Raw genomic sequence first — 14,509 nt, 5'->3', positions numbered from 1 at the left:
TTCCTGTGTTACTGGGGTTCTGTAACAGCAGCTTCTCCCTAGAGGTGAGTCATGCAATGTCTCCTGCTCTGTCCACATTTCCACTACAAGTAGTGGGAATGTAGACAAAGCAGGAGACATTGCCGTGCTCAACTCTGGAGATGAGCAGATGTTACAGGACCCAGGTACCACAGGAACAAGTGTGGATTGTGCAGACGGCACTTGAGAGCAGAAACAGGCGGTGTTGTAGGCCGGAGGAAATACTCAAAACAGAGTGGAGACAGAGGGCAAATCAGAGAACATATTAAATCAGAGGTAGTCAGAAGTTGTAGGCAGCAGGAGAGTTTACCATACACACAGCAGGGGATCAGCTGACGTTACCGAACCCCACTTACACATGAGCGAGTGTTTGTCTGTGCGGACAGCACTTCTGAGCAACACCGGGCGTTGCTGTAGCCCAGGAAATAAAGTTCAGGTCATAGAAACATGAACACAACAGGAGACCTGGATCCTGTTGCCAGCCAATTATTTATTCTGGAAGAGGACTGGCAAATTCAGGTGAGATCCAGGCCTTGTTCATTTTCACAAAAGTAAGCCGGTCAACATTATCGGTGGATAGTCGCGTGCGACGGTCTGTTACCACACCACCTGCAGCACTAAAGACACGTTCCGATAATACACTGGCAGCAGGGCAAGCCAGCACCTCCAATGCATACTGGCTAAGCTCTGGCCATGTATCCAGCTTAGAGACCCAATACTTGAACGGGGAAGAGCCGTCTGGGAGAACACTAACAGGGCACGACAAGTAGTCTGTCACCATCTGACGGAAACGTTGCCTCCTGCTGACTGGAGCCGTCTGTGATGGTGTAGCCGTTTGTGGCGGTCCCACAAAACTTTTCCACATTTGGGCCATACTGGCCTTGTCTTGTCCTGCGGCACTGCCTCTGCTACCTCTTTGTGAAGAGCTTCCTCCACTGCCTCTACCCACATGGCTGGTTTGAAAAGCACTACCAGCAACACTTGTGGGGGGAATGGAGAACATGATGGCCTGCACAAGTGTTTCTTGGTACTCCCGCATTTTTCGCTCCCGGTTCAACTGTGGTATGAGGCTTTGTAAGTTGTCCCGGTAGCGAGGATCTAGGAGGGTGTACACCCAATAATCAGCCGTGTGGAGAATGTTGGTGATGCGGCGGTCATTTAACAAGCACTGCAGCATGAAATCAACCATGTGCTGCAGACTGCCAACTGGACCAGAAATGCTGTCCCCAGCTTGAGGCAGCATCTCTGCCTGCTCAGCATCACCCCACCCTCGCTGTACACACTGACTACTAGAGCCTTGTGTACCTCCCTCCTCTTGAGAGATGTGTTCCTCCTCCTCCATTGACTCCTCGTCATCCTCCTCACTAAGTGTCCCCTGCCTGGGCCTTTGTGTGGAAGCACGTTGCGCAGACTTGCCAGAAGCAGTTGGCATTTCTGACTGCTCATCCTCGACCTCTTCAAAAACCTCCTCACTTAGTGCTTGTAAGGTTTTTTGAAGCAGACAGATGAGGGGGACAGTCATGCTGATTAGTGCATCATCTGCACTGGCCATCCGCGTGGAGTCATCGAAGGCACGCAAAACTTGGCAGATGTCCCTCATAGTGGCCCACTCAGTGGTGGTGAAGTGTGTCCGGCGCACAGTGCGACTTGTTTGCACCTGATGCAGCTGGTACTCCATTACTGCTGCCTGCTGCTCACACAACCTCTCCCACATATGTAACGTTGAATTCCACCTAGTGGGGAGGTCACATATGATGCGATGTTCTGGCAGGCGGAATCGGCATTGCAGAGATGCAATGCGCGATCTTGCCATGCTGGAACGCCGCAAGTGAGCACACTCTAGGCGAACCTTGTGCAGCAGTGCATCAAGATCCGGATAGTCCCTCAGAAAGCTCTGCACGACCAAATTGAGCACGTGTGCCAGACATGGTATGTGAGTGAGGTTGCCTAGGCCCAGAGCTGCCACTAGATTTCGGCCATTGTCACTCACTACCAAACCTGGCTGGAGATTCGCTGGCACAAACCACACATCGCTCTCCTGCTTGATGGCATTCCAGAGCTCCTGTGCTGTGTGGCTCCGATTCCCCAAAGAAATTAATTTAAGGACGGCCTGTTGACGTTTGGCCACACCTGTGCTCATATCTGGCCCAACAGGCTCACGCAGTGCTGATTCCGAGGAACTAGAGTAGGAGGAGGACTCAATATGTACAGACTGCATTCCTGCAATCCTTGGAGTTGGCAGAATACATACAGAGCCACTCTCCAGATCTGTACCTGGCTCCACAACATTGACCCAATGGGCAGTGAGGGAAAGGTATCGTCCCTGCCCATGGCTACTGGTCCACGCATCGGTGGTCAGGTGGACCTTGCTACTGACGGCATTTAGTAGCACATTTTTAATTTTTCCCTCCACATGCTTTTGCAGGGCAGGGACAGCTTGCCTGCTGAAATAAAAGCAGCTGGGCACATTGTATTGTGGAACTGCCAATGACATAAAGTTCCGGAATGTGTCAGTCTCCACCAGCCTGAATGACAGCATCTCAAGGGCCAGTAGTTTGGCAATGCCGGCATTCAGAGCCAGTGCTCGGGGATGGTTTGAGAAGTATGGCCGCTTTTTCTCCCATGCCTGTGCTACCGATTGCTGGTGAGTGGCCTGGGAGGGTGCTGATGACTGCGAAGTGGTTCAGTGGGTGGAATTTCACTGGGTCTCTGGACAACAGTGGCAGTGGTTCTTCCATGGCGTTCCAGTGAGGAAGCCGAACCAGCTGTGTGTGAGCTGGAGGAAGAGGCCCCAACACGAGCTGAAGAGGTGGTAGGTGCTGCTGAAGGTTGGCCTACATCTTCAGTGTGTCTGTGTAACTCCACCTCGTGCTTGGTACGCACATGTTTCCACATATTTGTGGTATTGAGGTTGCTGACATTTTTGCCTCGTTTCACTTTCTGATGACACAGCTTGCATTTGACAAAGCAAATGTCATCTGCAACTGTGTCAAAAAAAGACCACGCACTGCAAGTCCTGGGAGCGCCCGTTTTGTGTTTTGGAAGATGATTGCTCCTCACGGGTGCCAAAGTGGAGGCTACAGGCAACCAAGTCTGCCCCCGCCCTCTCCCTCCTCTTTTGGCCGTTCGGGGAATCTCTTCCTCAGAGCTGCTCCCACCACCTTCCTGTGGCTGATGCCATGATGGGTCAAGGACCTCATCATCTCCACTCCCCTCTTCAAGCACCGGCTGGTCCTGGGTTGTCTCGCCAGCACCGTACGCACCAGAAATTGGCAACTGAGTCTCATCATCATCTGATGCATACTGAGGTGTGCTGACCATAGGCACTGGCCCACCCGCCTCTTCAGATTCAGAGGGACAAAGCAGTTGCGCATCACTGCATACTCCCTCTTCTTCACGCTCTAGAATGCTGCTTGGCTGGCCACCTCTTTCCAAGCCAACAGATTCTGAGAACAGAAGTAAAGATTGAGATGGCTCCTGTCCAGGGCTCTCAGACTGCCTGGGCAATTTGGCAGGTGGTGAAGAGACAGATGGTTGCTCTTCAGTGCTCTGGCCTTGGGAGGATGCGGAAGTCATTGAAGTGGATGCGTTAGCTGCCATCCATCCGACAACGGCTTCAATTTGTTCGTCACGCAGCAGTGGGGTACGGCGAGGTCCTACAAAGCTGCGCATGAAGGACTGTTGCCTGGTAAAAGTGGGGGATGCCGGGTCACTGGTGGCCGCAGCAGATACCGAATCCCCACGTCCTCTCCCTGCTGAATCCCCCCGTCCTCTCCCTGCTGAAACTCCACGGCCACGACCACGTGCCTTACTCCCTGCCTTCTTCATCTTGGTAGACTGATAAAGATAGGCAGAAAAGTAAAAAAGGGGTGGCTTAGTGTTCTTATTCCTGAACACCTGCTAACCAGTATAAGAAACACTAATTTGGCTAAGAGTGTGTGTACTACACTTTAATATGATCTAATGTGGCCTAGACAACTGTAAAGTGGAGTGTTTGGTGAACTTTATTTCTTTTTTTTTTTGGCTGGGGGGAAAGGAAAGGATGCGACCAAAGTTTGAAAGCTATAGTATCACAAACTTTTTGGAGCGATTACAATGCAGGAAGCTAACCTACAATGCAATTGATGAGGCTCCAAAAAATAGGGTGATACTAGCCTGGCTGGCCCTGAAGGGCACAAGCCAGCAAAATGGCTCCTCTATCTAATCCTATATAGTGTTTGCAACCAACCAATGACAATGGATGCGGTTGGAAGCACACTAATATAGGAGCAAAAATCTGGCTAAATTTGCTGCAAAAAAAGGACTATGTATGAGGCAGTGACGCACGCTGAGCGGACTACAGCTAGCGGTGGCTGTAGAACACACTGCAACGTGAGCTGCACTCACACACAGAGAGACCTATCAGACAGCCAAAAACAGTGCAGAGAAATGGGCTATAGCACTGAAAGGCTGCTGAAAGGCTCCGCTGTCCACTCCTTTAGTGTTTACAACCAACGTATATGGATACGTATGGAAGCACACTATACAGGAGAAAAAAAAAGCAGCAATAAAAGAAAAATGTGTATGAGGCAGAGACACACACTGGCCGGCCTACAAGCAGACGTGCCTGCAGGACACACTACACAGCGTGGGTCTGCACTCACACAGCCCTTGCAGACAGCTGTGAAAACAGCGCTGCTAGGGAAAAGCAAGCTACAGTGGTGGTTTATGTAGCCTGGGTTAAGCACTATATGTTTTGTGGAATCGCTATTTCTAACTGTCCCTCACAGTCTTCAACAGCAGCCTGTCCCTAACTGAATTCACAGCAGAGTGACCAGAAATGGCGGCTGCAGCGCTTTTTATAGTGCATCATGACATCATTTCAGCAGCCAATCACAGCCATGCCAGTAGTTAACATGCCTACATGCCTAACAGGATATGCCCACACTTCTGAGGATCCCCATTGGCTGAATCAAATCGAGCGGGCTCCTAGCATTATGGGAACTTCCGATTCCGGTATTTGATATGAAAAAAGTATCGGAATTAAGTATCGGAATTCCGATACAGCTAATATCGGCCGATACCCAATACTTGCGGTATCGGAATGCTCAACACTAAATGTAATACATAAAAAATATCATACTTATGTATCTCTCCCTACATAATTGTCCAAAATGATAAAATATCATATTTATCTTATATGCTGGGTTGTAACAAAATGGCAGAATTACTGTTTCTGGGTTTCTTTGCCTCCCAAATAATTAAATTAAAAGAGATCAAAAGATACATGAACCCCAAAATAGACTACAGCTCATCACACAATAAACCAAGCTATCATACAGCTCTATTGATATTGACTGAAAATTTTGAAACATTATTGCTTTTAGAATATGATGAAACAAACTAATTTCTCTTTTTTGACAGTTTATTTTTCCCTTTTTTAAAAAAATAGCAATATCTAAAAAAATAAATATATCAGCATAATCATACTGACTTTTAGAAGAAAGTTAACTACTCATTTTTACTGAAAGTGGACTTAAAAAACAATTGTGAAATTGCTGTTTCTTTTCCATTCTACTCCACTTGGAATTTTAGAGGTTTTTTCACCCAGTGCATTATATGGTGAAATGAATAGTGTCATTCAAAAATACAACTCATCTGCAAAAACATAGAAAGGTTATGCTGCTGCCAAAAGATAAGCAAGTAAGACTTTTCAAAAGCTAGGAACATTTTTAATCGAAAGCGGAAAAAAAAGTCTCAAGAGGTCATTAATGTATGGAATTTGGATTGACTGATCTGTTTTAAAGGACCAGGGTTCGGAGTTGCTAACCCTAAACCCTCAGGTCATTTTCACCTTACTTCCTTCTATGCAGTGCTTTGAGTCCAACCAAAGTTCATACCAGACATGTGAAAAATGGGGATGTGACCGGTCTGAATTGTGATTGCTCCCTTTCCACAGATTATTTTAACATATGGGAATAATGCATATTTATATCTTTATTGTGCATGGATTCTCATAGGAAAATGTAGCCCCTTTAAAAACACCTAATCCTGTTATTGTGCATTTTAAAATCACAAATGTATCGATTCATAGCATGACTCTATTGTCTCATAAGACCCCCATACCCATTTTAACCTTTTTATAACTTCTGATGAAAACACATATCCATCTTTTGCAATTATAATGTTCACAGTTTTTTCAAATATTAATCTGCCGGTATGGCAGGTTTTAATACTAATTTCGAAACAGCAGTGGCCATGATGGAAAATATGCAACAAGCAGTGCAGGCCTCTGTTTTAATATGCGTCCTGTTGTTAGATATACTTCTTAATGACTGTGCTGCCTGAATGCATCACATTTTATAAATCCCTTCGTAGCAGGTGTATTAAATAATGTCTCCCTGGTGTACCATGCTACTCTATATAATCAATATTCATATTGCTTACTACAGCAAATGAGCACATGCAGAACCCAGCACCTTGATGAGATTAGTACTGTAAATATAATAGGCATTTGGCAGAATACGTTGGTGGCTGAACATTCTGCAAACTTCTTTCCATCCTCGAGAGGTGTGATGTAGTGGAGTTTAATAACTCAGCAGGAGCTGCACCGCTATGGGTCATTTACTTGCATGTACATAGCAGAAAGTCTCTGAGGTCATTCAGCAGAAAAGGAAACCCACTTTATCACATATTAATGCCTAAGGCCTGTTCTCGGAGGGTTTGGCGCTGTTTCGACTCCCGGAGACGTGAGAAAATTAGATGTCATTAACTAAGAACCCAGTAATGAGATTGTTACACCCAATACCTTCTAAAGGTGCCTTTGCCTACAGCAGAAAGGTTACTATTTTTTATTTTTCACTCATAACTACTGTTGTAGACTTTATTTTATCATCATCATCATTATACCTTTTGCTTATTTCTGCATTTTTTAGATATTTGCTATTTGCATTAGTAAAATTTGACTCATTTATGTCACAAAGTGAAATAATTAGCGATGAGCGAACGGGCTCGGATAAGGTGTTAGGAGAGCATGTTTGTGTGCTAACCGACAATCTTCAGCATGCTCAAAAAATATGTTCACATCCACGCAGATGCATGTCTTGTGGCTGTTAGATAGCTGCAACACATGCAGGGATTGCCTGTTTGTTAGCAGGTTAGCACATGAGCATGGATAACACCTTATCAGAGCACATTCGCTCATCACTAGAAACCATCTCTAATTTATTTGAGAACACTCGAGGTTTTGATGAAGCGTTGAGAAACAATGTAGGACATAAAAGAGAAAATAGGATTGGAAAAAAATGGTTGCTTACTTCCAGAAACACACCACCTGGTACTGAAGTTTAATGCCATTGAAGTGAATGGGACTGAGTTGCAATATTATATATAACCTATGAACAGATGTAATACTGGAAGAAAGCGGTCATGTTTTTAAAATTCTGTGCATCACTTTTTAGAAGAATCAAGACATTATACAAAATTATTCTGAGATTATTCTGAGATCTTTTGTACACAAACGCATTTCCAATTTTAACCATATCATAAGCTTTGCTGATATGATGGAACTCTTACTGTAGGCAATATCTTCAGTTAAAGCGAATAGTTGATTTTACAATAAAAAAATCTAACAAACAAGGCTAAAACCACAACCCAAAAGAAAAGTGGTGGCCACTTGAGACACTGATTCTTGTGGAGGCCGAATTTAATTCTGATCATTATTATAGTTTTATATTAATTTTTATAAATTATTATTGAGCAGAATTATGTCTACTGACTCGCACGTGCTACTAATACATGTTACGAAAGGGCTTATTGTAACAAGTATTCTTACCTGTAGCAGATAATTTAAATAATATATTTTACTGCTTTCTATAGAGTTTATAAAATGTAGCAAATCATACTGCTTCTGTTATTCACCACATGATGCTCTCCACAGTCCCCCTACACAATATGATGTCCCCACACAGCCCCTTAAAGAGTATGTCACCACAGAGCCCCCTAGGCAGTATGATGCCCACACACAGCCCTCTTACACAGTATTGCATCCCTTCACAGTCCACCTATACAGTATAGTGTCCCCTCAAACAGTATCACAAACCCTCATACAGCCCCTATTCATAGTATTATATCCCTAGATATCCCACGTGCGGAATGATGTTCCTATAAAGCCCCATTGTACAATATATTTCCCCATGTAGCCCCTTGCACAGTATTATGTACCCATACATTCCTCTGGCACAGTATTAAGTCTCTACGCAGCCCTCTTGCACAGTATTATGTCCCCACAGTTTTCCACAATTTACTGTCAATAAAATATAATAAAAGTACTCATGTAACCCCACTCCCCCCGCTATTCCGGTCTGCGCTCTCTGCTGAGGCATAGATGGCACGATATAATGATGTCATCACGCCTGCTGCCCTCTAAGACAGACAGGCTCAATTGCTTAAGCGGGAGCTGATCGCTTCCTGTCCCATCATTCTTTTCCTGAAGATGGACAATCCAGTGAAAGTAAGACACAAGGTGGCCACTGCATCCAGTCCTTTCACTGCCCTGGTCCACAAGACTCACCAAAACAGCCAAAGTTCTGCATGTGGCCCACGGGCTGCTCTTTGGCCAGGTCCTTGGTATGAATAGAGGCTTACAGAACCCTAAACTGAGTACAAGTCTGTAAGCAGTACAGTTTCATCACCAAATGTTGCTACTTCAATGTAATGTAAAAGGCGTTATTATATTATAATTTATATGTTATGAATAATTTTTTTAATAAAGAGCTATTCTAAAAGGACAGATAGGTGATAATTTCTACATTGTTGGGGGACCAACTGATAAAACAAGAATTCTAGGTCATGTACGCTGCCGCTCCATTTTTTCTTGGCTACCTTTGACAGCTTCATAGAGAAGGGAGAATTAATACACATGGCCATCCTTTATGGCAATCAGTGGGGTCTCAGTACATCTAGAAGATAAACTTATTACCTATCCCTTACAAGAGTGATAACTTCTTATCAGAATACAATGCCTAACTTTGTTGAGTGATTACACTAGGACTGCTCCACCAAATACAAAGGGTTCAAAGAAGTAAGGAATGCACTCATATTTATATGACTCTCATAAACAATTTTTGCAACTTTGAATGTTAATAATGTACTGGATTAGAGCATCGTTAGATTGTAATAAAGAGATGTCATATTAACTGCAGGGTAACAATGGAAGGAATTACTTCTCCAAACAATTTATTTCAATCTAGTATCAATAAAATGTTCTGTGTGATTTGCAGAAATTTCATAGATACCAAATGGAAAGTTATGATGGGTGTCCCAACCCACAGAATCCCCCACTAATTTTATGCTGTGAAATGGATATGGAAATAGTACTAATTAATGCCACAATATTTGCTAAAATGTTATCGAACTTGATGATTTATGACAAATATTGCACAGGTCGATTACCCATACACATTACAATGAGACTGAAAAGCTCCAAATGTCAAGTTCTGAAGTATTCTGTATATAGAGTTACATGGAGACACACGGATCGATGATTCCATCACTTGTACCGTTTCTACAGCACTTTGTACACAATGGTATTTGGAGTGTTTTTGAGTCCTATGACATTTTCCAGTAAGTAGAAAGAGCAATTGCACTGAAATATCATTTTTAAAGTAACTTTAAATGGTCATCAAAGCGGTTCCTTCATATATCCATTTCCATCTTTCATTTAATTTTTCTTGACTTTCTAAAACCTTTAGACAAAGACTATATGTCATTTTTATTAGGAAAAAAAGGGATCCAAGAGAAAGGATTTACCAAAATATTTGAGTACATTATTTTGGGGTTATAGTGTAACAGACAAGCCTTAAAAATGTGAATCTAATAATATGCTGCATTTTCAGCGAAACTCCTGGTTTGTTCCATATTGTAACAACAGCCGCAAAACCTTTTAGATTAAGTAGATAAGACCTGCATCGGGATATAACATGGTTTTGAAATGTGATCTCTTATTTTCTCTGGATTATGGAGCCGGGTTTCACTGAGAAAACAAGAGTTCAGCATTCTTTGATTATTATCATATCCTTTGAAAGCATTGTTGTACATTATGGATAGATAGATAAATAAATGAAGACCGGAGGAGAGTGACATTCTGATTTTATTTAGCTTACAAAGTACCAATGTTGCTTTTCAGTTTAACTCTTCAGTAATGCTGACATAGAATAGCTATATTTCTGATAAAATTCTACTATGTTAGCATACTGTGCCATTTTTTGGTGCCGTAGGCTTTAAAATCAATACAGATACTTTCCTCATATGCATAAATACTGAGATGCTATATGTGCTCGGAAAATGTGCAGCAAAATATCATGTCTATAAAAGCGTAACTTTCCATATTTAAGAACTGTGCAATTAATGTCGAACTAGGGAGCCAAGGGCCCACCAGTAACCAACTCCAGGACCCCACATTTCATCTGTATGCAAATGTGACATTATCCTCAATCACAAATTTATATAACAATGAACTGAATTAATTGATAAATGAATAAGTTGCCGCCTTTGCACATACTGATTCAATTATATAGTGCCAAGTACTGCTGCTCATATAAGATGGTGGTGGCCCACTCTTGCATAGGGGCCAACCGGAGCATTCTTCTGTTCTCCTGTGGGCCAGTCCAAGCTTGTGTGCAATGGAGTGGAGTATATAAATTGTGTATGGAGAAGAAAAAGTTCTGCTGTCAATAGGAGAAAATGTTCTTCACTTGAACAGTACCCAAACTTTGGAACGTCCTACCCAAAGAGGTCATATTAAAGTGGTTGTCCAGAATCTACACTCAGCACCCCAAATTAAACAGCTCTTGTTTCTTCCCATAGTGGCTGAATGAAAACAATATATAGAGCCAGAATAATGCTGCTCCCTAATTGTCAGACGTGCTGCACCTTGTCTGTAATTAAAGTGAATGAGAGATAAGGTGCAGGGCCTGAGAGGGGCAACTAAATTAAAATGTAAGGATCCAGGCTGTTCATGATTAGTGCACTGTTTCCACCCAGCTGCCACTGCAACCGATAGCAGCAGATCGGTGGAGGTGCAAGGTGTCTAGCCCGGACCCATCTGATATTTACAACTTACCCTACTCATAGGTCATTAATATGTTAGTTCCAGACAATCCCTTCAAGGTATTAATGACAGCATTAAAAAAATGTCCTAGACACATCTTATTTCCAGAAATACGTACATAAATAATTAATTTTAAAAAGATTCAGAGAAATTATCCTATTAAGAATACGTTTTTTTCTTCCTAATGCTATCTTCATACATAGGTTTTTACAAGAGTGTATTTGTAGGTTTTTATGTCAGAAACTATTGACATATGTTTATTTTCATTGGAAAAACAGCAGAAAAAATACCATACCAAGAGCTTGCTATGCATTAATAAAAAATTCCAAAACTTCTAAGAACACATAAAGGCACATATAAACACAACTATGCGATGTTTGTGTTGTGTTTGATAGTTTCCTATTAATAGTAATAAAAGAGAAGATCTTATGGCACTAACCAAGCTGCATAAAAATCTTCCTTTATTTTCAAACTGTGTGCATATTGCTAGATGGTTACATGGTGTAGGACTGGGTAACAGCTGTTTCGTGGTCACTTACGCTTCATCTGACCCTCCATTAACACTAAAACTACCGAAGGGGTCATTTTGACCCTTTTGCTATTTCTTTTTCCTATAATTTCTAAAATTTTAACAAATGAGTTCTGACTTTTTGTGACTTTTATTTATTCATGGTAGTGTACATTTTAGGACACAAAAATGAATTGTAACTTTTTCAGGAGCCCGGATTTTACAATTCATACCTATAAGTACTGAAGGGGTCAATTTGACCCCATACATAAAAGTAGTAGTAGGCAAGTCACCTAATATTACAGAGTACAGAAAATCACAGTGCTTCTCCCTAGTTGTAGAGTGTAATTGTATCTTTGCATGTCAGGGATGATTCAGCATTTTGTTTTGTCTAAACTTGTCTGAACATGTTTGATCCACGTCTCTTGTAGCGATTTCTGTCTGCACTTCAGAAGCAAACATTACAGTTGAAGCTACAACTCTGCATGTTTGTACAGTGTTGTTTTATTACTTCTGCGATCTTACAAGTCCCTTTTTGCGACGTATATTTGAAGCATGAGTAAGCAGAGGGGTCTGACAAGTGATGAAATTTTGAAATGTCTTCAGAATTTATCTGAAAATGAGTGAGAAGAAGTGGCCCATCATCCGCAATGTCTGAACCACAAACAAAAGGACAAGAAATCCGCAAGCGTCGAAAATGTGGAGTTGGAAGATGTAACGAAAACAAAACAACTAAAACTTGCGCATGCTGTAACAAACCAGTTTGTGGAAAATGCACTGGGAAAGTGGAAGAAAGTACTCTTTGTGTTAACTGTTGGACACCGCATGCTATGACCATGTAAAAGGGAAATGCATGCTGTACTTGATCTTAACACTGTTCCTACTAAGTTAAAATAAATGTTCTTTAATTTGTTGGCAACAAAAAAGTTATTTTTACTCCAGAGTCAGTACTTTTGAATGGGGGTCAAAATGACCCCTAATGGTAGTTATATGTATTATGAAACATGCGGTAGTTCTAGTGTTAATCAGTTTCCTATTAACTAGCAGCTAATATCTTGCTGCAGTGTTTGACCACAAAAACACAAAAAAACGAGATGCAAAGAAAGATGCAAAAGCGTCTATTTTTTAAAAGTGTTGAGTAAATAATTAAGGTTAACCCTAATAATAATTATTAATAATAATTAACCCTAATAATTATTTCTTCTTCAGCAATTGTAGTTTTTGAGCAAAAAAACAGTAGATGTATCTATCCTTTATATATATTCCATTCTTTTTGCTTGTGATCTCTGGCTTTGACACAAAAAACTGTAGTAGTATTTTTTTTAAAACAAACCTGCATATAAAACCACCCTAAAGGTATGTGCATGCAACGCCTTTAAGATGCCGTCAGAATCGGTGGTCTATTTTTTTTTAAAGCGGTTTTGCCATCGCTTTTTTAGTGGCTCTTCCACTGGCGTCCTATTTCAATCATTTAATCTGCAACTAGCAAGCAGCTTAAAGGCGGAAACCACCCAAAAAATGAAGATGCTATTTCTTTTACTTATTTTAACTGTTTTTATGGTTTCTGAACCCTTTAACAGTTAAAAAGAAGGAACAAAAGACTGAATTTGTGCACAGCTCATTTTTGTGGCAGTTTTGCTGCTCTTTTTCAAGCGGATTCCAGGTGGAATTTGGATGAAAAAGATGCTGTGTGCCCATGCCCTTAGCCAATGTTACATACAATTGCCCAGGGAGACTTGTTTTGCCATACACTAGATCAATCATATAAGTTTTAGGTAGATTACATTGCAACTTTTCTATATCACCATGTGACATCCCAATAACTACCTTCAACATTTTCTTACTTTAGGATTTCTGAAACCTTCACCCCACTATAATTTGACAATGCAATTAACTTTTTAGGCAAAATGAAGTTTTCTTTTACTAACTGACTAGTAAATTCAGCAAAAAATGTCATATTTTGTGTAGAAATATTTTCAAGAACCATTTTACTAGGAATGCACTCTAATGCAAACTGTACTTTTAAAGAAATGTCAGTACTTCTCATGGGCCAGACAGCAAGTTATTATACTGATAGACAGGATGTGGGTTTTATTATTTCTTATATTTAAGACTACATGGCTCATAATGCCAAAAAAATGAATGGGCTTTAATCTACAATAGCACAGATAAATTGTATGCACTATATTACTTACGGTAATTTCATGGCAGTGTACATTTAGAAAATGTTGTATTCACTGCATGTCATGTATTGACTTTTATAAAGAATTACTCTCTGTTATGAAAAAACAAGCTGATTATTCCTATTTTTAGATGAAAATTATTATCTCTTACCTCCAGAGAGTCATCTGCGTTTTGCATCCAACAATCAGTCCAAGTGGCCACAATCAAAAAGCTGGCAGACACAAATGCTAGAAAAAAGCCAATGTATTGTGATAGGTTCCTCACTATGCCAAAACTGGCACTTGAGGTGTCCATATTATTAGACTAAATACATTGGGTGACAGATGAGAGATTCGGATAAAACTTTACAGGGTATGATTGTTGCGTTGTCCCACACAAAAAAATAACTTCTAGAAAAGATACTGCGTTAGAAGCTCTATGACGGCAAGAAGGCCACGCATTACAAGATGTAGGCAAGAGCCTGTCACCTCAGTCATGAGATTTCAAGTTTGAGAAGGAAATAGAAGTATAGATCACATGGAGCCATGGATATTTAGGCAGAGGGGAGTAGGATGGGGGATAAGTGAAAAGAAAGACATTCACATTACAAAGAACAGTTAATTATTGACCATTGCTTCACAACTCTATGGGCTGTTACAGGTATGTGACAAATTGAATGAACTAAATAAATGTGTGATTTTTAGCACAACATAAATGTATCTAAGAGAAAG

General features: G+C 41.2%; 1 protein-coding gene across 1 annotated transcript in view; it reads right to left on the bottom strand.

The window, feature by feature from the left end:
- CLDN16 (claudin 16) overlaps positions 1-14,093 on the bottom strand; it is a 215,705-nt gene extending 201,612 nt beyond the window's left edge. The window contains exon 1 of the mRNA XM_073589457.1: positions 13,950-14,093. Coding sequence (XP_073445558.1) covers positions 13,950-14,093 — 144 coding nt within the window. The remainder of the gene's footprint in view (positions 1-13,949) is intronic.
- Between the last annotated feature and the right edge of the window lie 416 nt (positions 14,094-14,509).

Source organism: Dendrobates tinctorius, unplaced genomic scaffold, assembly GCF_039654945.1.
Source record: "Dendrobates tinctorius isolate UK_male_01 unplaced genomic scaffold, ASM3965494v1 ptg000107l, whole genome shotgun sequence".
NCBI classification, from domain to species: Eukaryota; Metazoa; Chordata; class Amphibia; order Anura; family Dendrobatidae; genus Dendrobates; species Dendrobates tinctorius.
Note: the sequence above shows the minus strand (reverse complement) of the source record. Positions and strands in the feature narration are given on the sequence as shown.